Source organism: Falco naumanni, chromosome 3, assembly GCF_017639655.2.
Source record: "Falco naumanni isolate bFalNau1 chromosome 3, bFalNau1.pat, whole genome shotgun sequence".
NCBI lineage: Eukaryota > Metazoa > Chordata > Aves > Falconiformes > Falconidae > Falco > Falco naumanni.
The window spans coordinates 23,942,602-23,967,816 of record NC_054056.1 but is presented as its reverse complement, the minus strand read 5'-3'; the positions used below and the strand labels follow the sequence as shown (position 1 = coordinate 23,967,816).

The 25,215-nt window shown below is 44.3% G+C and overlaps 1 protein-coding gene across 2 annotated transcripts in view; it reads right to left on the bottom strand.

Moving 5' to 3' along the window:
* Positions 1 to 25,215, bottom strand: part of JARID2 (jumonji and AT-rich interaction domain containing 2) — a 211,656-nt gene continuing 186,441 nt past the window's right edge. Inside the window, exons 7-14 of one of the 2 annotated variants that reach the window (XM_040586638.1) lie at positions 17,192 to 18,209; positions 12,489 to 12,988; positions 7,222 to 7,314; positions 6,667 to 6,785; positions 6,436 to 6,506; positions 5,477 to 5,591; positions 1,052 to 1,157; positions 1 to 213 (exon numbers count right to left, since the gene is read on the bottom strand). In XM_040586638.1, coding sequence (XP_040442572.1) covers positions 22 to 213; positions 1,052 to 1,157; positions 5,477 to 5,591; positions 6,436 to 6,506; positions 6,667 to 6,785; positions 7,222 to 7,314; positions 12,489 to 12,988; positions 17,192 to 18,209 — 2,214 coding nt within the window. In that variant the 3' untranslated portion in view covers positions 1 to 21. The remainder of the gene's footprint in view (positions 214 to 1,051; positions 1,158 to 5,476; positions 5,592 to 6,435; positions 6,507 to 6,666; positions 6,786 to 7,221; positions 7,315 to 12,488; positions 12,989 to 17,191; positions 18,210 to 25,215) is intronic. The other variant, XM_040586639.1, reaches the window with a different exon arrangement.

Sequence of the window (25,215 nt, the reverse complement as noted above, 5' to 3'; positions counted from 1 at the left end):
AATCCATTTTAACTCCTTTTCTCAACTTACCTTGGCTGTTTTAAAGCCCATACTTGTCCACTGGGTGGTAGCAAAGTGAACTGTTTCAGAGACACTATAGCCACAACACACTTTGGACACAAAGGATCCAGGAAAACAGACCACAAACTGCCCGCTCTGCTGTACAGTACGGTGCACCCTGATCCCCTCCTTACACAAGATTTCTGGGGAGATCTGGAAAGACATCAAAGCAAAACAAAACAAGACACACACAAAAAAAAAATATTAGAACTTTCTTTAACAGTTAGATTCCCTTCCTTACTGGGTAATGCCACATCCCACTTGTGGAAAAAAGCTGTGCTCTGCTAACAGCTCTGCTCCGTGCGCTTTCCCTCTTCCCTTCTGCCCACGCTGAAGTTGAGTATTTGGAGCGTGAATTACAGAAGTGGCTCTTTTGAAACCAACAGTTGAAACCTTCCCTTGCCAGAGAATCTCAAACACAACGCCCCAAAACATTTCCATCTACTACTACGGGCAGTAAAGCGGGCCATTCGGCTTGGCACCTCGATCTCCTCAGACCTGGCACTGAACCCACCTTGCTACTGCTCTTCTGTTAGAGATGTGAACGTGGCTGGCCGAGGGAGTCTTGTTTGACATGGGGTCCCTAATTTATACTTCAATGCACCAAATGGAAATTGTTATCCACAAAATATAGAAGAGAGCCAAATATACTTTGAAATCCTTTGAAGTATTAGGCTTCTCATATCCATGCTGGCATCATAAAATGTCGATCATGGCAGATAATTGATTATAAAACACTCCCTTTGTGAGGTTAAATACATTATGGACAGTATTAAAAATGGACATTTATTGCACTGTCACGTTTATTTTTATTTCAACATGTGAGCCTTGTTAGAAAAATGCCACAGGGGTAAACACTGCAAGCAGAAAGTAGCCAGATTTTAACAACAGCCTCTGCAGCATGGTAGTACAATACAAATCCAAAATAAATCCCCAAGCAACCAGCCTTGGGTTCTCGGATGGGAATACCTCTCCCAGTGTTATAACCTACCATTACATTACTTTCAAGCATTTCCAGCCCTGGAGTGCCATTGGCTTGCAGCAGGGTATGTACCACATCATCAAGTTTGTTCTCCTCCGCAGCAGGAATGCAATACCTGTTGTTTTGTCAGAGGAAAAGAGAAAGATTTACTGTGGAGTAAATAACGGGCCACAGCTACACAGGAACAGGCAATTCAGACCAGGGCATTCATTAAAAGAAAGAAATTAAACACAGGCTTTCCCACACAGATCTTTTTGGTGAAACGCTGAGGTTTCGTAGAAAGCCGTTTATTTAGACTCAGTCTGACGGTGTTCACTAGATGCCAAAGGACACAATATCCCCAAAACAGAAATGTGAAAACTCGGTGCTCTGTACAATCAGAGGAGAGACATCAGCAACAGAATGATGATTATTCTAATGGCACCAAAACAGCTATTTTTGGGCAGAAGCTTGCATCTTGTGAGCACCAATGTATGTTCTGTTATCTTTATTGTAAATGGTTGTATTTATTACCTGTGCATCAACCAAAGGATCTTTATATTTAATAATGTTTTCTGTTCATAACAACCAGGAAACCACAAGTCACCTTGACTGTTAGTACACAAAGTAGCCTAAGACCTTCTTGCTTTGCTTACTAACCAAATCCCACATCCCTCCTCTCCCTTGCAAGAAAAGAAAGACCTGACTAAGAGCAGCCAAAGCAGCAGGAGAGATTTTAAACTCTGCTGGGTATGTGCCGAGCTGCACATCCTCCTCTCCTTTAGCAGCCAAGGAGGCAGCTGTCCTCTCTGTGCTCACTGCCAGCAGCATGCTCCCTAGGCAGAAGTGACAAGAAAGAACAGAGAGTCTCAGGTCTTGGCTTCACACATCCAGGGAACTGCTGTTTTGCTGGATGCAGGGAGGTGATACAGTGACAACTGGCTGCTACTCTTGATTGCACCCCGCCAGAAGGGTAACGGTTCATGTCCACCCAGAAGACACCTCTTCCCAAGGTCTAGTAGCTGGTACCTGACAACTGTGAACTGAGCGGTGCAGCTTGGTAAGAAAAACAGTGCAAATCCTGGGATTCCCAAACCGGGAGATGCTGCCGTGCTATGCTTTATCTGTGACATTACTTTATTTGGATTTGTTATGCTCAGGCAAGTAAAAAGCATCCCCAGGTTTATCACGCCTTGCCAGTTCACTTCAAGCAATGAGACCTCAACCTGAAGCCCATCTGCCCCCAACACCAGACACACACACACACACACTCGGAGCCCTTTTTCCAAACCTGGCGACAAGAGAATGAATCTGGAAAGATTTGGGGCAAAGGGTACAGTTTACTCTTCACTCATTTGGTCCCTCCATCGATTTCATCAAGTGTTCTGCTGGCCTTATAGACCTTGTTAGGGTATTTACTTACAATGTGCAGGAATATTAATTCTGTATGCATCATACAGAGTTACCCTGCAGGCCGCAGGAGGCTGTACTTCCTATGATTTGCCTGTTTCCTTACTCTTCACCGCACTGATGATAACTTTGATTTGTCTTTGTTGAACTTCAAGTCGAGAACCAGAAGAGATGACGGATAAACCTGTTTGCCCAGGTTTACACAGACTGACTCCTTACATCTCTGTTGACAATGAACAGGACCTTGCTAAGAAATCCTAGGGTTACAGAGTGCTGAAGTGCAAGAACTACATCTTGATAAGGATCAAGTCCCAACAGCAATTTTATATGCATGCCATGTATCAAATACTTTGTAGTACCTGTGTTCCTAACAGTGACAGTTTCAGAACACTCCATGTGTGTAGCATATTACTCCAGTTACACTGTGATCACAGATTTTAAACAGTGATGGAAATATTTCACATTCCAACCCAGAATATGGCAGAGCCCACTCCTCCCTTTTAAAGTCAGAAAATATAGCTGGAACAGCCAAAATATTCAAGCATGCAGTCCCTCCGGAGATGGGACCAGGAAAAACCATGGGAAGGATATGTGAGGAGGGGAGGCAGCGCAGGAGTGCATGGGACTATCGGACTGCTGGCAGGACTGAGGAGAATTGGGGATACTTGCAACTGTGGTATACACTGCGATTTCACTAATTTGCAATTCTTGATGTACCTATAAAAATGGGAAGTGAGCAGCCAGTATAGACTTCTGAGTGTCTGGGGAAGAACAAGGCTTTCTTCTCTCTTTTAATGGGCACTGAGGACACCCCTCCCAGAATAAAAAGGTTAGGTCACTGACCTGCCCTGCATGCAAATTGAGTTCTCCCATTTACTCTTCAGGAGGTAAAACCTGAGAGATTAGAGAGTGACCTGAGCAATCTGCAGGTAAACAAAGCACCACTGATTTTAGTACCACAGGGATCTGTCCTTGGAAGAGAAGACTTGTGGATGCTGGGTGGACTTCACAAGACAGAGGAGAGCTTTGGTGCCCAGTGGCCTGCCTTCTTATCACTGAAGCAGCCACTGAAAGCAATGCTGTCAGGGCTACTCCAGGTATTATGTCAGGCTGAGAGTTATTAAATTCATCTTTTCCTCCATAAAGTTGGATACTTTATTGCAGTATTAAAAGTCGTAATGAGTTAATAATGAATACTAGCCTGACAATTCAGCCTGGCAGCCTTGATGAAGAATAAGCTTTTACAGACAAAGGAGTTGCACTTCTTCCTTCTTACGAGTTATTCCGGCTTACTCACCGTGTTTCATGAAGGCAATCATCCCAACTACACCTGAAGCTATGTCCTTCCACGTATAAGTAAGCCCATCAAGAAAATGCAAATGGCTCCTTTGGTTTTATTCTTCTCAGTTTGGAAAAACAGGAACAGTAGCCTTTCCTAAAACTTTGGCTGGCTGCATTCAAGCCTGTTCAACCCCAAAAGGCACATGCTTTGACAGGCACAGTATGAAGAGTGGCCTCAGAACTTAATTAGGGGATTCCTCAATGCCTTCTGTTTGGAATTTACTGTCATTTAAGAGTAGATGAATGTCATAGAGAGAAACAGACTCACCTAAGGTTGAGGACAATGTAGCTTGCTCAGCATTTTGTCCTGATAGTATATTATCATAAAAGATTACTGATTCACGGAAGAGGGAGAAGAGCCATGAAATGCCAATGACAGAAAGTGACAAACTCCTGGGTCTGCAGCATAATCCAGTGTGTACCTTTACCCCCTGGTATGATCAGACACAGAGTATTTCTCCAACTTAAAATATTTAGAGATGAGCTCCTGCTTTAATGGTTTCCGCCAGGATTTCAAAGCCTTTTTTTCTGGGCCGTGTACTTTCCCAGTGACAGCTGGGTCAGCGCCCCTGGCACCATCAGCAGCTGAGAAACATTAAAGGTAACGGCACCAGTACACACTTTGCACATGAATGAAGAGCAGCTGACACTGCCACTGCCACCATGGGGACTTCTGGGTGCAAAGGGGGCCCTGAGAGCCTTCCCCTGGCACACCACTGAGGAGCCAAGGGCTCCAGTAGTTCAGTGTTCAAGAGAGGAGCTGCTGGAACTGCTGAAAGGGAACCAGCTTCTCACCTTCACACCGAGGCACCATTTAAGTACTTTTCTTCTCTGTTTATTGCTTTTCCTCTGATCAAGAACCACAGCTACACTGCTTATCATTCATTGCTCTCACTGATGATCCTCTTGGGTAGTAACACCAGTATCACAAGAACCTGTCAGAAAGGCACATGACATGCCAGCAGCACCTGCTTCCTCTAATCCTTCCATCAGCTGTTGTACTTCCATTGCAATCTAACTCATCAACTACAGTAGTATGTACGCACTGCACTCGGGAAGGATTCACTATGTTCAAAAAACCATTTTTAAGCTGAGTATTAAGTCTATTTGCATGATTCGACAAAATATGAACTGCAGCTAGCAACTAACTGCTGATGCCCACATAGAGACACTAAAGTGACGTGTAATCCTATTAAAAATTATTATCATGTGATAATTTTTTACAAAAATTGTACGAGAGTAAATACTAGGGACGTGGTAGATACAGAGTTCAAAATGTTTTGCATAAAAGAAGAAAGCAGTGCCTATTCAGTCAGAGCATGGATTCAATTACTTTACAAGTGGCAATACGGAGCTAGTTGACAAGTGTCCCCGTCAGCCTAAGGAAAGCCTGCCTTGGCTGTCACCTGGCTTCTACGTCATGAAAACTTTCCACAGATAAAAGCCTACGTCAAGGCAGAAACAGTTTATTGCTAAATACCTTTGAACAGAGCGTGAAAGATAAAGTGAAACTTTCCTTCCAGGAAAGGGTGTTTCATGACTCCAGTTTATATTACATTTCCCCATTAAAACCGTAACCACACGCACTGGACCTTCTCCAGTGAGATTCACTCCCACAAAAGGCACTACACGAGCTGCTGCTAACACAGCCTCCAGCCAGCCACTGCGGTGAACGCAAAGGAAACCAAACACAGGAATACCTACCAAATGCAATCAGCACCAGTGTGTAAGTAGTCAATGTATGGAAGGTGATTTTGGTCTCGAGACCAGCATGAGGTAGAAAAGACCATGCCAATATTTAGCCAAGGAATTGTCACTCCTAAAACAAAAAGATTGAAGAGGAGTTTTGAGTAACTGCAGTTTCTAATTAAAAGATAGTTTGAGGGGACATTTCAGTTGAAAAACTTGTTCTACCCACGAGCTGACCATTAAGTTTTAAGTCTTCCTACCACAGTGAATAATTCACAGAAAAGTAATCTAACAAATTCAGCATTTTCCACTAACAAAGTATCTACCAGCCAATTACAGTGCCTTTGAACATATTTGTTTTCTAACAGCTGTAAAAAAATTTCATTCTGTAGAGAGTTTACTAATACCCGTAATTCAAGCTCAACACCACTGATCAGAGGAGGATGCTTCACGTTGTCATGGGTACATGTCCTTGTAAGCAGGTATCCTGTTTCCCAGCTGGTTAGTGCAGGCTCAGCACCAGCACAGCAGACTGAATTATGCTTTCAGCTGATGTTTCTACCAGTGAGCTGCAATGGCAAATACACAGCTGGAGGAGTCGTGACAATTTTTTTAGAAAGCTTGTGTGCTGCTTCGCCCAGCGCGACAGACTTAGGTTTGCAAGGAAGGAAGCTGCACGGCTCTGTCCTTCGTCACCCTGACACAAAGCAAGAACACAGATACCGGCAACAGCAGAAAGATACAGCGAGTACAGCTGGTTCCTCCCAGGTATACAGTCTCAGCTATCCGTTAATTCTTTATCTGTACACCTGCCTTCATTCCTTTAAATAAATACCGCCTGCTACATACTACTGCGTGTCTGCCTGGTCAGCCAGCGAACAGAGGGGCCAGAAAGAGGGAGAAGACTTTGGTGACTACACCACCACATTTAGAGATAACTTAGACCCGATGGAAACGTAGGAAAGAGACCTTACCAGGCACAGCACCAAGATGTCGCAGGATGGATCCTGTATTATTAGGAAGGACTGTGAGGTTCCACCCATGCCTGTGTAAGGGGTGACAGAGATGCAGACATGTCAGTGCACGTTCCTGGTGCCAACATCCCCCGTGCCAAGCTCCCCTGCTGGCCCCGTACCCCCCCCTCTGCTCAGCACAACGGGGCAGCAAGCACAAGTCCACAAAGCGGGAGGATTTGGTGATCTTACCTTGAAAATGGTTCAGATTTTCCCACAGGAAAGCCACTCCCGTGGGTGTTGGTATCTACTTTTCCACAATGCACTGCTACGTGGCAATCTTTCTGTTCCACTATCCGCCAATATTCTTGCTGTGGTAAGAGAAAGTGGTAATGCATTTTTAATTCACTGAACAAGTTATCTCTCATTAAAATATAAACCCAGAAATTTACAGGGCTTTCATGACCTCAGTGTAATTCAATCTAAAACACCACTTAAAAATAAGAATATAAATACATAAAAGTAACAATTGTTTGGGAAGACAGAATTTAGATCCTCTTGACTCCTGTGCTTCAGCACAGGACAGATTAAGACTTCTTTCTCTCCTTCAGTTCATCAACACCTTTATTAAAAACATCAAAAAAAATTAAAAGGAAGAATCAGTACCATGTCCATCTAGCCATTTATTTTTCTCCCACGCTAGACAGCTTTAAACTGTTTATGGTAATGCCTGAACATCAACTGTTCTGAATCCCCATACTCAATTCCCTGAAATAAGACTTTTACCACCCTGTGTGTTGGCCTCACCTCTACTTCAGCTACTGTAGGCTCCTTTGTGAAGCACATGTTCATGATGTTTCTTGCTGTTCGGTAGAAGGTTGTTAAAGAAACAGACCTACCCTGTGGAAAAAGAAATTAAAAGTGAAAAAAAACCCCGCCCCAACATGCCTCCATTCCTCCTGACCACACTCTTTTCCCTATGTGATCAACCCCAGACCACAGTAGGGGGAAAGAGGGCAACATCTCCAGAACACTGTGGGTCTAAAGCTCGTTTCTTATCTGAGGGAAAATACCTCAAAAGCAACAGAAATTTAATCACATTGAATCACCAAACCAACCACCTAGAAGGCCAATGGAATGCCCCCAGAAGTCCACGTATACTGCTTTGTCCTGCACAATGCTCTAGGTTTGATAAAGACAGACGACAGACATGGCCCAGCTTTCTATGACAAGTTGCAAAGGACCCAGCTGGCAGCCCTACCTGCATTTTACAATCAAATCCAATACGTGATGGAAGGACCATGGCTATGCTCTTTCTATACAGAGAAACAGGTGAAAAAACCCAGGAAATTCACAGAAATGTTCAACGTCAAACTAGTATTGTATGTGATGGAAGGGGGTTGCCAAACGCAGGGTTTACCAAGACTGCTGTAATTCCCTGCTCACAAAAACGAGTTATGCTCAATTCAATAAAAGCAGGAATAAAATGTAAGGAACCAGGACTTGTTATTACATGGCTGAGAAAAGTAAAACACAGTCAAACTGCCAAATGAGCGTGCTCTTTCTTGGCACTGCTGCAGGAGCTCTGCGAGAGGCTTGGGTTTCTGCCTGAGCTATACTAACTTTCTGGATACCTGCTTTCACACATACCTAGAACGCCAGATGCTCTGGGACGCGGCCTCAAAGGCTTTCAAGGCAGAGGCACGAGAACCCACTTGCTCCTTTCAGCCCAGAAATACCGGTATGCCCAGACAGGGACAACCCTATCTCGATCTCCACCCCAATGCTGGAGAAACATCCTGGGAAGCAGTGAGCCAGGAGAGCTGGCAGGCACCACGCTAGCTGCTGGGGCCATACTGGTTTGTGGGCATCACTACAGGCAGACACAGCCTTGCTACGCAAACATGAAAGTGAAAATATCTTTGACCCCTCACCAGATCTACTGTTCCTTCCTCTAACTCCCATCATGTCAACTGGTTGCCCATCTGAGCAACCACAGACTTAAAAACTCCACGTAAATGAACATTTTATTACTCAGACTATTACCTTCCTAGTTTTTCAATTATGAAACAGATCTGCCAAACCACCTCAGCCTTTTCTTCTGCTGAATTTATTTAAGAACTATGCCCAAGAGTAAACTAGAAACAACTATACAAGCAGCTTTTCCCCCAGAGGCCAAGTCTATCGCTTTGCCATGCCCCTATGGTTGTAACATTGTCACTTTTTTAATTGAATACAGCATAATTAGCTGTAACAAAAAAGTTTGTGAAATGCCCGGGGCCTGGGGCCCTCTGATTCCCATAAACTTCAGAGTTGGATTCTCTGCGATAGAATAAGCAATTTCCTTCATCTTTTAATGCCCTCATGAATCATTTATTGAGGCAGCCTTTTACAACAAAACCTCTCGTAAAATGCGGGACCCGCACCAGCAGTCATCACACCCGAGCACAGACTGCACCGCTCGCAAACCAGCACACGCTCTGCAGCAGCTTCCTCGGCACACCTACTCGCCTCTTCCTCTCGTCTTATACAGAAAAACAAGAGTAAGGACTCATCTTCCAAGATTAACCATGTCTTTCCATTTCTCACATGCAGCAAGCAAGAAAAAAGGAAGTGGAAAAACTGAACAGTTCAGCCTTTTAAAATCGCATATACCCATTTCTTCCTCCGTCAAGAACTCGGTACATTTCTAGTCTCCTAACAGTTGTAACATAAACTAAACAGCTGAGGGGGTTTTGTTGTCTTTGTTGTTTGGTTAGGGTTCTTTTTTTTAATCTGAGGGATCTCATAAAATTTTTTAATACCAACACAGAAAATAATCCAAAATGCATTTTAACCAGAACACAAAATAAATTGATGAAGACTAAAATACCCTTTTCAATGCCCTCAAAAATATCTCAGCAGTTTGACAACCGTCCCGAGAGCTTCAAGCTCCTGAGCAGGGTCTCTGTTGCTGTGACAATATGACAGAGGAAGGTTTAAGGAATAAAATTTCCTATTTCCTGTCTTGATCCTTCTCCATAGCCTCTATGTTTGCCGTGAGAGCCAACCCAGAGCATCACCACCACTGAGCGCAGAGGGAAAGCACAGAGAAGGATGCTGCAACACTATGAATGCTGAAGACATTAAAGCAACCATAAACATGAGCAGAACACAGATTTCACAGTAAGTCACAGGCTGGAAGGACTCCTGTTAAGCAGAGTCCAAAAATGCCGAGTCCCTGGCTGAAGAGAGCTCAGCACGGGGCTTCTGGGGCAGTTTCATGTGAGGGGTGGCACAACTTGCGCTGCTGCTTTCTTCCGCCTGCCCCTCTAACGGGTCTGCTAAGAAGCCTGCAGTTTGCTCTGTATGGAAACAAATGCTGTTTTCAGTCAGCTCCGGTACAGATTTTCAAATATTTTCAGAGCCAAAACTAGGGAAAGAAGAGCAGTGAAAAATCTTCCAGTAGATCCTGCTTTGATGACAGCAGCTTACTTCACGTACTTACAAGTGACGATGCTGTACGAGGTAGAAAAGCCATACATTTAGGAGTAAAGAAAGCAAGTGCAGCAGCCCGCAGCACACACTTAAAAAGCACAGCAGGTCTTACAGCCTGGCAAGGAGCAACACTGAAAATAATTTGGGAGCCCTGGCAGCAAGTCAGCTGAACACAAAGGAGATTTACTTTAACCTTGACATGCGATATGGTGGTAACTGCTCCTGGAAGACTGGATGTCTCGTTCTAAAAACATGTTCCAGCTCAAGCACGTGCTGACTGCACAAATTACTGTGTGAAATCCTAAATGTATGGCCCCTTCGTGGTCTGAAGCATAAACTTGATGGCCTAAACTGGACTACAACCACATGATTAGCATGTTCTCCTCCAGCCCTTGATCTATGGACAGGGGCATTTATCAAAGAGGGGGTGTGTGGGTGTGCTTTTTTGTTGTTGTTTTGTGCGTGTTTTTTGTTTTTAATTAGAATTAGCAATGTGTTTTAGAAAGGAACTATTACCATCCCTCCATCTGTGGGAACTGTAACATGAGGACACGTCTGTTAAACAACTTTCAGATTTTATCAGAAACATATTAATAGGTAAAGAACACTCCCTCCTCCACAGACACACGCACAGAAGGACACCATCATTCAAGAAAAAAAGAGAATGAAGGATTAAAATTCTTCTTTCATAAAATGCCACGAAGTACCCTCTGCTTAAATCTGTAAGCCAGCACCACCTCCCCTTCAGTTTTATTAAAAAGCCTAGTGATGAGCTGCAGTCATTTCACAAGTCTTGTGGATTACTCTGATGAGTCAAGACTGTTGCATAATTTTGTATTTCTATGTCTTGAAGCTGCTTTAAGTGACATAACCAGTTCTCACCATCAGTCCTACAGGGCTTTCGGCCAAGTGCTGTGGAAATGACGCTACATGCCCCTCCCTGCACGCAGACTGACCCCCAGTAAGTCCCTCAGGGCGCTCCACAACAGGGATCTCTCCAGAAACCCCCTGCAGATTTGCTTCCCCCCCATTTTCTCCCTGGTCCATCGCCTGTGACAACAGTCCCCAGTCTGCACCATGCACGAGCGTGGGGTGGGATGCAAACGGGCAAGCCCCAGTGTCCGGGAAGCGGCTGTCACTCGCGTGGACAACCCCAGGTGCTGTCGGGTGGCTCCGTGTGCTGCAGCTGCTCTGGTGGCTGGGGGGAGCGCTGGCCCACAGGCCCAGCCATGCTCATCTCAGCTTCTGGGCTCGGAACAGCAGTATTTCTACCGGGTATTGCTGGACCCACACAGGGTCTGATGCTGTCAGTATCGCCAGTGCTTTTTGGGCAGCAGCAGCAATTTAGGAACTCTCAGCCTTTTGGGGTAAAGAGCTGGGGCTCAGCAGACTCAGGCTGGTTATACTACCTGTGCTAGTCTAGACGTGATTAGGATACTGCTCACAAATCCTGGTCTTACTTTGTGTCTTCTAAACTTTAACCTGGGACTCGCACTGGCCCACTAAGCCTGAGGTTGTTCATACAGCAGTCATGGTAAATTGTATCAAATTTTTCATTTAACATCATTAAGCACAGGATATTAAGCACAGAAATGCCACTTCACTACTCACAAATACTCCTGTCATTAGATAAGCTTCTCTCCAACAGCAGCATGGCGAAGAGATTGCTTTTCAAAGGTGGGATTGAGGCCAGAGCTCCTGAGTTAAAGAATTTCGGGGCTGACAAATCATAACAGGCTGCAAAAGAAACCTGAAGCAAGCTTTTAAAGCCCAAGTCATGAGCTCATGCGGTCCCTAAATAGCTTAACAATAAGCCACTTTGGGCTATCTGGCTTCATTTCCTGGTGATGGAAGTGAGATGGGAAGGGGAAGAACAGCACATTCCTGTACTCGGCACAGACACTCAATGCTGTATTTCTCTCAGAGCACGGCTACACATTTCAGCACAACTCAAAACTGCACTGCAAGTCGCAGTGCCAAGTCCTGCTCCAAGGTAAGAGACTGCCAAATAAAAGCGAGTGGAAGAGTCAGCATTCCTTCGCAAATGGATGTACTCGGTATGTGGAGGACTGAGCGTCCATGTGACAGTTACTGCTGAGCAAAATCTGGCACCATGGATGAAAATATTGTTTGCATTTCAATTTGTCCTTTCCAAATGTAGTAGTATTTCTAGTGATGTTAGTTTTGATGTGGAGTGCTACTTCACTCAACAAGAGACTTGCAAGAAGGAGGAACAAGAAAGCAGAACATTACTTTAAATGTCACTAGAAAATGAAAATAAAAACTGTCTGCAAGGATAATTGGGCAGAACTATTCAGGGAACCTCTCACAAGGAGATGAAGAGGGGCAGAGCCCAGTGCATCCCGTTACGACAGTTAACACCTTCCAGCTTTTCCAGACATCCCACAAGAGCCAGGCAGATCAGGATAAAGCCACCGGACCACCCAGCTGTGATAGCCGTTGGCTGTGCTGCTGCCTTGGGGGTGGCACTGCAGCCCACCAGCTCTCCCCAGCCGGCTGGGTTAGCACCCGGATGCCACCCAGATGACAGCACCATCAGTTCTGCAAAACAAAATCGGCAGAGCCCGCCTCGTTACCTTGTATATACACTTGTGTAAGTCGCTAAGAACTCCCTCCTCCTCCTCCTCGTCCTCCTTCGTGGTCTCCTTTTCCTGAGCAAAGAGCCGCCGCCTGCCCGTCTTCAGTGGGACGTCAACTTCTTTCAACTTGTTGCGGAAGCCATTTTTGTGAACCACGCCGTTGATGAGTCCGTTTTTGGGCTCAAACCGGGGCAAGGAATGGAACTTGTAGGCATTCTCCGAATGTCCCTCCAAAGGTCCTTTCCTCTTCTCCAAGATTTCCTTTTCCAGCAAGACCTCCTTCTCCAGTTTCTTGTGCTCCTCGGGGGAGAGGGAGTCGTAGGAGAGCAAGTACTGGCAGTAGGCTTCTTGCAGCTTGGCCAGCCTGTCCTGTGCAGTTTTGGGGATGCGCAGCATGTCTGCCAGCTTGTTCCATTTCTTGAGGTCAGTCACTTGCTGCATCCCCCCCATCTCGTTGATCAGCTGGACGAAGCAGGCCAGGTCGAGCTCACAGCCTCCTGGGGTCCACATGTGCCAGGCAGCAGAGGTGGGGAAAGGGAAACACAGGAGCAGGTTAGGAAAGCTGCAGGCGGCTCACATCAAGCATGCTACTAGGCTGGGCACATACAGGATGTGCCACCTGTACGGCTCTGGGCACCGGTGCAGGATTGTCCCTATTTTGTACGCCTCCTGCTAAGACAGGCATGTTCCACTCGTTTGCTAGCTTAATTCATACAGCAGATTATACCTTGCTATTTGCAACAGCCTTCCTTACGGTTAAATTTGCTCTCCTCCTTGAGTTTCATTCCCTTCTCTCCTCAGACCACCCCCAGCTATCTCCTGACACATGTCTTTCCCCTGGTCATTACCCAGCAGAAGGGGAGAGAAGAGCTGCCCAGTTCTTTAAAAACCCACATGCTCCCACCCTCCCCTTGCCCACCACCAGTCCCACGTCTGGTTTATACCAGCAAGAAGCAAAACAAGTGTCGAAGATGGGTACTGGTAATCAAACCCACAACTACCTATCCTTTCTGGAGGTGAACCATCAGATATCTAATGGCTGCACAACGATTTGAATACAGTTAGTATTTAAAAGGAGCACATAACATCCTTAATTTCACTACAAGTAAAAAAAATCCTTAAAAAAAAAACAAGGGAGGCAGGGGGCTTGCTTGGGGTTGGCGCCTGCATTAGAAAGTTCCAGGCACACCATCCTTCCAGTTTGAGACCATTCATATTTTATACTCCATTATGGTTTCGTACATTTTAAGATGACTAGCACATTTCACACTCCAGACAAAAACTAAAGATGGAGGATTATACAAACTGCAGCATAAAAAGCAGCCAAATGGATGAGGAACAATAAAAGAAACATCATAAATACTCTCAAAGCACAGAAATAAATCATTAGTAGAAAGAGGGAAGAAATGGACCAAAGACCACCTACAATTCAAGAGGACACTGCTGAAGGAAAAAAGAGAATTAATACAAACTCACATTAACACTGCTGCCACCACATTGTCCCTCCTTGCCCTTTTTCTTTGAGACGAGTAAAAAACCATTACGCCATAGCTGTTTCAGAGCACTTAGAAATGCTGTTATACAACAGAGAAGTGCCAGAAGCAGCATTATGGTAAATATTTACTGCAGGATGCAAGGCTAGAGCATCTTAAGGGCCAGTCGTATCATCTTGTTTGCTAGCGCATGCAGCGTCACTTTTATTACTTTTCTCAGACTACCCCGTGCTACATCTTGGACACTTCATGGGCGCTCCCAGTTTTCCTTCTTCCCTTCGCTCCCCCTCTCGTGCCAATCCAGCAAAGAGGGACATTCTGGGATGATGAGGGCTGTGACTGCCACAGAGCAGTGCCAGGGGCTGCTCGCCAGCGCAGCCCGCACAGGGCAGAGGTGTGACAAGAGGGGACAGGATTTTGGCTGCAGCCAAAACCAAGGGCATGGCTTTGAGCAGCATATGACAAGGGTGGGGGCAGGGCTGTGGGGCAGCAAATTTATCCAATTTAGTAATTCTTTTTCTGGGGGGGCTGTCAAAATGGTCAAGTCTTGAAGGTGAGAAAAGGTAAACACCACCGGATAATAAAAGAAAGGGGAAAAAAAACCAACCCAAAACCCCAAAAAATTTTTCAAAAGATTTTCCTTCTTTCCTCTTTAACATTCCCCATAAAATAACTTTCAAGCTGGCCTCTATTACAGGCTGTTACTTTTTTAGTCTAGTGTTTTATATGCACAGTTCACAAATAAGCTGAAGGCATAATTCAAGATGGCTTTCCATCCCAATAGATTCAGTGACCTACAAAAACCAGAGTAATATATTCCTAACCTTGAAAGAAGTGTGGTCCAGGTTTAACATTATATGTGTTCTCCAGTGGGACAAATAGTCCACACCCAGCTCAAGGCTCTAGTTTCAGTACTGTTTATGAGCTATTTAAGAAATGCGATTTTTTTCCCGCATCATGGAATGGTTGCTCATAATCACTCGGCAATACTATGGCTCAAGTAGCACATCATTCAGTCGGAGCCTCGCGAATCTGGCAGATCCTCCACAGGGCCAGCTACAGCTAAGGTTTACAAAGTGGTCTCAATTATAATTCCATTTCACACAGTCATAACTTTTGGAAGCATTTATATCTCAGCCTGATGTTTTCCAGGATTGACCTAAGCTTGTGGCTTAAACTTTCCTTGAAAGGCTGAAGGGGGGTGGGGGTGGGGGGAAGAGTTTTAACTCCATTTATAAGCACCTATAGCAAAATGGCTTAAACAAGACAACTGGCAGATGTTATGCAGAAGGTGTTGAATTTCTTTTTAAAATTATCTTAATTTCAATAAGTTGGAAATATTTTTAAACTGCCTAGTGAGCAAGCTCATTTAAAAAAAAATAAATCCTAAATCTTCGGGTATGCATTTAATACCAAATGCTGGCACTACACAAGTTGTTGGCAAAACTCCCACATACTTCAATGAAAATGTGATTTGGCCATGAAAGGAGGGACATGTATGCATGTCTACTTAAATAAGTGTGCACTTAACACCAGATTATTTTATATTTTTCCTGCTGGAATCAACAGATTTCTCATCGTTGTACACTGATGATCTCAAGCTTCTTTTCTCCATTTTGTTTTTAATTTTAAACACAAGACAGGTAGGAAATTAACTGCAGAAAGGATACATGGAATGCAAATTTTTTAAGAGACCACTGTTTACTCTGGTTATATGGCACCCAGCAGAATAGAATCCTTGTCTATTAATTAGGCTCTTAGGTGCTTAAATAATACAAATAATTAACAGTAATGCCATCTTAATGCTGAGTTAAGGTATTTCATTAAAAAGTTAACATTGTTCCAGGAGCGTTAATCGGGCTGTCGTGCACATTTTCTTCTCTCTCTTGCCAATGTAAATTTAATTTGTTGTTCTTCTCTATTAGCATACAACCATTGCATATATTAGGCATACAAAATGTTCACTTATTGCTGCTTGAGTGATTTTAATTTTCAGATTTCCTTGAACATTTTTGCATGGCTATTGCAACAGAGCACTAACCCTCGTTCCTCCTCCTTAAATACTGACATTTCTCTGTTGTGCCCTGCATCAGTTCACCATAAACTCTGCCATCTCTTTGTGCTCTTTTATGCATTTTCACTCATGTACCATATGTGATATAAAATACAGTTTGAAAACACAGGGGGGTGGGAGGGTGGGAAGTGTTGTGAACAGTTTAAACAGAAAAGTGTGTCCTTTAATCCAACTAGTGTTGATAGCTGCCTCTGATCGGATAATGCCTCAAAGGCAAAACTCTAGCCTCAAGTTGCAACATGCAGGTCCTGTAAGCTCCGACTCGAAACACTTCAAAAACAAAGGGAAGGGCTACACAAAAATTAAAACCACAAGTTTCTTACTATGTCATGGCTGCTGAGGCAGTACAGATGGAGGTGGGTCATTCAACAGTTCATTTGTATGCTGCTGTTGTCATGTTTTTACAAGCTATTGTCACATTTTTGTCACGTGTCATATTTGACAGCAGACCATAAACCAAGAATTCTGTTAAATAAGTGATTCTCACTCAGGCATTAGCCCTGGCAGACACCTGCTGGGAGAAATAATGAAACCTCCATTTTGCAATCAACTACATTTTACTGCCTATTCTTGACACTTAATGGTTGTTAAATGTCAGCAGGTCACTGCAAATTTGTGATTTTAAGTGTCTGAGTACCCAAACAGAAGTCAGTTCTGAGATATTTTTTTCCCCTTGGTTAAATGCTTTTAAAGGAAGGTGGGGGGAGATTTGTATTAAAGCTTGGCAGCATTGCAACCTCTTTGGAAAGGTCCAAAAGATATTCTGAAGCAACATTTAAAAACGTTGAATAAAATACAGGTATCAATATCTGTAGTTGTACTACCTACAAAAATAAACAGCAGGGAAAGGAGAAGACCGTGAAATCTGGAGACCAAGACACCACACCACGTTGGGTTTTTTCCTGGGTGAAATGAAGAGCAGGCTGGAGGAAAGTGGCGATATAAAGTCTCCCTGGAAAGCTCTCCGACAACCTACCTGCATCGTGCCTGACCGATGGATAAAGAGAGAGACCCAGAGCTCTGCAGCATTAATTGAACAGGGGTTTGGTTAAGCATAAAGGCAAACGGAGCATAAAGTTGTATACGGACACTAACAAGCAGCGGCAAAAGGCCAATGAAACCACAGCCCTTACCTATGAGCGGGAGTTCGTCCATGGTAATGCCCTGAGATTTGAGGTGCTTCTTGATACAGGCCAGCCGCTGCACGTTGGGTCCCCAGCGCCTGCCTAGCTTGTGTATGTGCTGAATCTGTGTCACAAACCGCATTTCATCATTTAGCTTGCACTCAGGTCTCCAGTCTGGAGGAGGAATCACCCTGCACATCCCATACTTCTCTACCTGAGCTCGGACTGACTCAATGTATATCAGTGGGTCATGAAATTCCTTGGTGGAGGGCCTAAGGATGGGAATCTCCCCCAGCATCCCCCACCCAGACTTACTACTGCCCTTTTCGTGCTTTCCCATTGAGTCTTGTGGCTTGTGCAAGGACTCCGCTTGAGAGGTAGAACGATTTTCACAGGAGGCATTTTCAGTTTTGCCATGTGCTTGTTTCCCTGGCGTACTCTTTCCAGCAGTGGCTCTTTTCGGCCTATTTCTTTCCAAACTCTTCTCTGGCACTTCCTTTTTAAGGTGTCCATTCAGCAAAGGCTTTTCTACGGCTGCCTTTTTGCTGGCAGCTTCTGCCAAGTTGATGGCCCCTTTCATTCTCTTGGTGGGCGACTGTATTTTGTCTATGTGATTCGTCTCTTCCAGCCTCCTCTTCGAATTGCGCAGCCCCTCCCTTAACTGTCTCCCCACCTCCTTAGTGCATGTCTTTTGGTTCAACTTGCCATTGACTTTTACACCATTAACAGCGGCATTGTTAGACTTGGATGCTCCAAGGGATAGCACCTGTTTGCGGGTTTTTGCATTGCTACTTTCTATTTTCCCTGAGATTGTGTGGTTGACAGGTGAACTGGGTTTGTGGTGATTTAGTTTGGTTTCCTTGACCAGTTCTTTCTTGGCTTTGGTGTATGTGACAGTTCCCTTTGTCACTGTTGCAGTGTACTTCACAGTTTTGGACGGTGAAGGTCTGACCTCTCTCATCTTTTTGGCACTGGCTGCATTTGCACTCGGAGATGACATTCGAGTGATTCCGTTGACTTTAGAAACCTGCAATACCAGGAGTGTCGCACGGGGAGCAGAAGGAAGGAAAAAGAAAACAGAAAAGTAAATTAATAACATTACCACTCAGCCACGGCATTCCAGTCGCTGGACAACCATACTCTGCAGTCCTGACTCCTGGCCCCTTTGTACAATCCTCATATAACAGTTTCCACCCAGGCAAGAGGAGGGACTGGGCATTTATAATAAACAAGTACAAGAGAACTGGTGGTTTTTTTTTTTAAGAACAAACTGAAGAGTCCCCACATAGCAAATTTTGGAGGGTACGAAGCCTCTGGCATTCAGGGTGAGCTCCCTTGCACCACCCCCTCTTCCCTGTCTGCCTGAAAGCCTGTCACGGTACCACAAAACACAGGTAGCTCGATTTACAAACTAACACTTTCATTACATTCTTTTCTGGCCCTCAGGCACCACCTCTCTCCCACCCAACTTCCCTTAAGTGCACACACAGTTTAATACTTCTTCGCAGACAAACTAGCCAGCGTATACTATCTACTCAAACTGCAATGGACACATCTTGCAAAAAACACACACTGAGATTGAAACTAAACCTCTGTCTATACATACACACATATAAAAAGAAATATTGAGCACATTATGCATCTAACAGATCAGGACAACCATGAAGGATCCAGTCTATCACATATATAAAATCTTGGGAGGCATCTTGTTCCTGAAGTTATTAATTTGAAATAAAAATGCATACAGCAGTTCAATGCATTTTTTGAAAGTTTGATATCTGGGCAGTTTTGCTGACACACATTTATTAGATCATATTCATCACCCACTAAAATGTCATTGCAACTTGAAATTGCTAGACTCCACTGCTTCCTGTTAGACATTTAAACCCAGCTATGAAACTAGAACTTATATTTTCACTGTAAGACGTGTTAAGCACTGAAAACAACCCTCAGCTTCGAAGGGAATTGTTACAGCTCAGCACTGCCAAAGCTAAGCTCCACTACGAAGAAAATGAAGTCCAAGTTTAAATGCTGAAATTTGTTTGAGGTTTAAACATTGCCTTCTCACCTCCTTAAACTACTGTAAATGCAGAAAAACATACCCCAAAATTGACAAACATATCCAAAAATCAGGATCGTTTTGATTAAAGTGCTCAAAGGGAAAGCATATAGTACAATCAGCCCTCATCAGCACTCAGGTGAATAACACCATTCCTGCAAAGTTATAATACTTCCCTGTGGGATTTCAAATTCCTTGCCAAATTCGTAACTATGGAAGCTTCCCCCATATAAATGCAAGAATTGTCTTCACTTATAAAGTAAGGATAAACTGTTATAAAACAGGGATCAAATAGAGACTGAAAAGATCACGCTATGGTCCTGCATTAAGTGACTTGCTGAAGAGGAACTGGAACGTGGGCATTCTGTGTACACACACATGTATGTGTACAACACACGTTCACTGTGTGCATTTTCTCCTTTGTGCTCCAGAAGCTGGAGCAGGTATGACATGCTTTTAAAACCCATCCATATTCCTGTCCTTCCTGTGCTTCCAAGGTAGAAACAGTTAAGGAAAATCCAGTTAACTGATGACACCAGTTTTTACCTTGAGCTTTCCAAAGACATATGAGATATCATCTTGAAAGCAAACACTTGCTAACAGAAATTCGTTTACCCATTTTCCTTGAAATTCAGGCAGTACTCTGCATTTGAAATGGAGGCTTAGGTTTGACTTTTACAGCCCTTTTTCATGCTGCAGAGCAGACCAGGGTAGAGCTGCTAAGACACTACCTCTTGCCTGCAGCAGTCAACATCTCTGGCTTTATAAATAGCCAAGAACATCGATTACAGATTTCACCTAGACTAATAGAGAAGAATTGATTGAGAACTAGAAAGGAAAGGTGATCTGGGTGACAGTGATCATGAAATGAGTTTTCATTCTAAGATGTGACAACAGTAGAGAAAGGACAAAGACTTAAAAAAAAAAAAAAAAAAAGGCAAACAAAACAAACAGCAAAAAAAACCCACCCCAAAGCAAAGCAATTCCCACTCAGAGGAATGGCAGAAAACACAGGCCATTATGCCTTTCACACAGTCCTCTAATGACTGGAAAATTAGAAGAGAATTATAGTAAAAAAGTGGAAACGTGATTACGTGACTAAGAGCAACTATGCAACAACAGCAAAAGCAGGCGTGAGTAAAATCAGAAAGGCCAAGGAGCTAAAAAAACTTCACTTTCACAAAATGAAACAGAAAAAAAATTATAAATACCTTAAAAATACAAAGACGACAAAGAACAGCAGAGATCAACCACTACACAAGCAAGGAAAACAAATGCAAGTTTGGCTAAGGTGTTTGTGCTTCTTTTGCATTAGTCTTCACCAAAAGTACCACTGGTTGAATGCTTACCAGATACCTAACATAACCAACCAGATACATAACATAAGCAATTTCAGCAAAAGAGCTAGGAAGTAAACCCCAGTAAGCTAAAATGTACCTAGATAACCTTAGGGCATGGCTCCTGGAAATAAGCTGAGGGCAGGCAAAGTCTAACTTCAAACCATAAAATCATTCTGGAACAAACTATCAAAAAGTTATTTTGTAAATACACAAACAATAATATAATAAACAAGATAATGTCAAAAAAAAAGAATACAAGCAAAACAAAAAATCCTACCCATACTTTTGCCAAAATAGCACATCAAGCTTATTTAATCATCTTCTGGTAGACTCCTGGCTGAGCAGGTAAAGAAACACCTCTGTTTCAGCAGGGCTTCCCACTGTGCCACATGGCATTCCGTTAAACAAGCTCATGAGACACGTCGTAGACATTACTATAAATAATTACTCTAAAGCGCTTCACAAGGGATTAAATAAATCCACCCTCAAGAGAAGTTACTGTTGTCATCGTTCACTGCCATCCTTGGAGAGCATTTCAGGTGACTTTCTGCAGGGACTTGTCTTGGCCTTGGCTCTACCAAGTACTTCCATCAGTAACTTGGATTATCATAAAATTTCTCAGTGACACACACCTGGAAGGGGCTGTAATAAGCCCTCTGGAGACAAGGTCCAAATCAAAGGCAATCTTGAATAACTTATTTCAGAACATTTCTACAATTTGAGGAAGCGCTACTTTTAGGAAAGACAAATCAAATGCATGTAGGGGAAGGAGGAGATAACATCTAGGGACCACAGCGAGATGCAAAACACAACAGTAGTACAAAGCACACAAGTCACTTTCCAAGACCTATTATGAATTCAGAACGCTGAAAGCAAGGGACGGGAAAGCACCGGCTTCCCTGACCATGGCTGGACCCAGCACTGGGCCCACACTTTGAAAAAACTTCAGACAGTGGAGTAAGTCTAAAGGAGCACAAAGCGCTCAAGTAGTTGGAAAAAATTATCTCTACTGAAAAGCCAAGAGAGCTGAGCTTATTTGGTCTGAAAGAGAAGCCTATGGGAGAACTCTGTAGCAGTCTTCGATTCATAAGGAGCTCCTCTGAAAAGAGACAGTAACTGCTTTTTCCATGTTCACTGGGAAAAGCAGGAGGAAAAAAACCCCTTTAATGGACTACAACAATGATCCAAGGCACAACTAGGAAAACATGCTCAGTAGCAGAAAAGGAAAACGCTGGAAGAAGCTGTCAATGGCTGTTGTGGAGTCTCCTCTACCAGAAGGTTTCAAGGAGGCCACAGCTATACCTCAGAGCAAGCAGTCAGGCTGCGAGGAGGCGTCTTGTCGCTCCAGCCTTCCTGTGATTTTTTTCTGAGGAAGTTGTGACCAGAAGCCTGAAGGGCCACCTGGGGCACTCCTTCAGCAAGGGGTGGTGGCACAGGGCCTGAGGACAAAACACAGTCACGGAGAAAGTGCTTGTGGAGAAAGGCAGAATCCCACAGCTCCTCTATTTCAAAGGAAAACACACCATCAGCCTCATCAGCTTTAGGACAGAATTAAAACTGCCAAGATACAAACCCCTGCAAAACTGAATTCATCGAGAAAACAGCAACTTATCACAATTGTTTAAAGTTGTTAGAATACCTCCACACGAGGGCTTAGATCTCTCAGGACCAAATCTTGAACTGAAAAGGTATATAAGCTTTGGCTATCTAACCTCCAATCTTAAATTAGAAGCACATTATTCTGAGTTTGTATTCAAACCTAGTGATTACTCCAATGATGAACAGCACCTCAAGTAGAGAACATCTGGCTTTGAGAATACCATAAGGAGTTCACTTATTTCTCTCTGGTTGCTAACTGAGGAGACCCCACAAGAAACAAACACCCCTGCCAACTTCCTCAAGACCATCATCTTTCTAGAGCAGACACAACTCGATGGTTTTCAAATGCTTCTCCCTCTTCCCTCCCCGGATACCCACAAGTATCTTGAGTGTTTTCACAGAGGACAGCATAATGTTTAAGATGCAGCAGTGCTATATAGACAAGAACAGACCACACTTCAAATGGGAATAGGCTGCAACAAATGTCTTCCAGCTGGAAACAAGTACAACAAATAAGGTGGTCATAGCCCACCATCAAAGCAACAGGTGGACTCAGGATTTCACACTGACAAACGTGAAAATCTGGCTGGTCAGTCACCACCTACATGTTCTTGGTCTGTACTTGTTTCTGAGGACACATGAGATGACTGGAACCAAAAGAAACAAGAAATTGTGGTAGGTATGTTCCTACCTTTCTACTGTTTATATGTCTCCCCCTAAACCAACCAACCACACAGAGTCAGCCTAAAAAATTGGCCACACTGCCAGGTGCACAGGTTCACCAAATGGGGGTCTATGACACAGCTCCATCCCGAGGCATTGCTTACACTGAGCACATAAGGAGGAAGTAAATTAAATTCAAACAGAATCACAGAATCATTTAAATTGGAAAAGGCCTGTAAGATCATCTAGTCCACCCATTAACCCAACACTGCCAACCCACCACTAAACCCTGTCCCTAAGTGCTACATCTACACATCTTTTAAATACCTCCAGGGATGTGACTCAACCACTTCCCTGGGCTGCCTGTACCAATGCTTGTCAACCCCTTCACTGAAGGAATTTTTCCTAAAGTCCAGTCTAAAACGCCCCTGGCACAACTTGAAGCTGTTTCCCATTTTACCCAGGCTGAACACCCCCAGTTCCCCCAGCCCCTGCCCCGCTCTGGTCATGCTCCAGCCCCTCAGTGCCCCCCTGCAGTGAGGGGCCAGAGCTGAGCCCAGGGCTCAAGGTGCGGCCTCACCAGTGCCCAGCACAGGGGACGGGCACTGCCCGGGTCCTGCTGGCCACACTATTGCTGACACCAGCCAGGGTGCTGCTGGCCCCCTTGGCCACCCGGGCACGCTGGGGGCTCATGCCCAGCCGCCTGCTGACCGGCCCCCCCAGGCCCTTCCCCGCCGGGCAGTTCCCAGCCCCCTGCCCCCAGCGCTGCGGGGGGTGGGTGTCACCCGGGTGTGGGACCCGGCACGGAGCCGTGTTGAACCTCCTACGAGTGGCCTCGGCCCATCGGCCCAGCCTGCCCAGACCCCCCTGCAGAGCCTCCTGCCCCCCAGCCCATCAACACTCCCCCCAGCTTGGTGCCGCCTCCAGCTTACTGAGGGAGCGCTCGATCCCCTCGTCCAGGTCATTGATGGAGACATTAACCAGGCCTGGCCCCAGCGCTGAGCCTGGGGAACGCCACTTGTGACCGGCCACCACCTGCATGTCACTGCATTCACCCAGCCAGTTTTCACCCAGCGCAGAGTACGCCCGTCCAAGCCACCAGCAGCCAGTTTCTCCAGGACATCGCAGTGGGAAATGGTGTCAAAGGCTTTACTAAAGTCTACGTAGGCAGCATCCACAGCCTTTCCCTCACCCACTAAGCAGATCACCTTGTAGTAACAGAGTGACTGACATCAGCCTTACAGACTCAAAGTCTTGAGCTAAAGGTGAAACTAGGGATACCAATAACCTTATTATTGCTTTTCAGCTATCTTCTCAGTTTTGCTAACATGTATTTGTTTTCAGACCACTCTTTTCCCCACTTCACTGAACAGTTGCCTTGAAGTAAAGATGGTACAATACATATTAAATTTTTTTTGTCTTTTAAAAAGCAAATGAGACCAGCACATAGTCCTGCAGCAATGTGTTGGATTTGACCTGGACACACACCTCTCCATAGCACGTAGAATACAGCCTCCAGACACATACATACACAAAACAAAGCCAACAAGCAACGTCTTATACAACAACCCCAGTAATAACAGCAACATTAGCAATACGAACGACAGTTTTGGTCCCAAACAAATTCAGGTTCTGCAACTGATCTCGAATTCATTCATAAAAATACTTCCGCACTGACAGTTTTGCAGAGCTAAATTACCGTCTCAGGCCAAGAGAGGGCCCCATTGAACTGCAGTTCCTTTGCCCACAGCCCCTTTGATATAGGGGATTTGCGAAGACAGCAAGGCAGGAAGAGAGGGAATGCATGACAAGTGCAAGGGCACACCAGAAGAGGAAAGAAAGAGAGGAAAAAAGAAAATCTCCAGTAACGTCTCGTGTTTTGCCTTTATTTTCTGTAAGGCTGACCAAAATAAAAACCACACACATAAATAAACCATATAAATGCACATGAACAAGGAGCAAAAACATACTGGAAGAAGGAGGAATGTACGACTCACACCCTCAAAAAACAACTCTCCTTTTGGATAATAATGAAAAAGTCAAAAACTCGGGACAAGGTCTGAAAATTTAGCAATGTCACATAACTGGTAAGTGTAAGGTTTTGTACAAGCAAAGTCTTTCTGTCAGACAACACGCACAATCCACCTTTAATTTGTTACAACCACATTTAACATGGTAAGAAAGTACTTATGTTACTATGGGTTGCAGAAGAAAATTCAAATGCCTACTCATTTTTAAAAAATAAATAGAAAAAGATGATCAGCTCACCTTACAGCCCCCTTACTTTCTGAAGCTTGAGGACTGTACCGTGATGAGTCTATGTGGTGTGACTGTTGCTTATACTGCATTGCTTTAGAATTTCTCTCCATTTT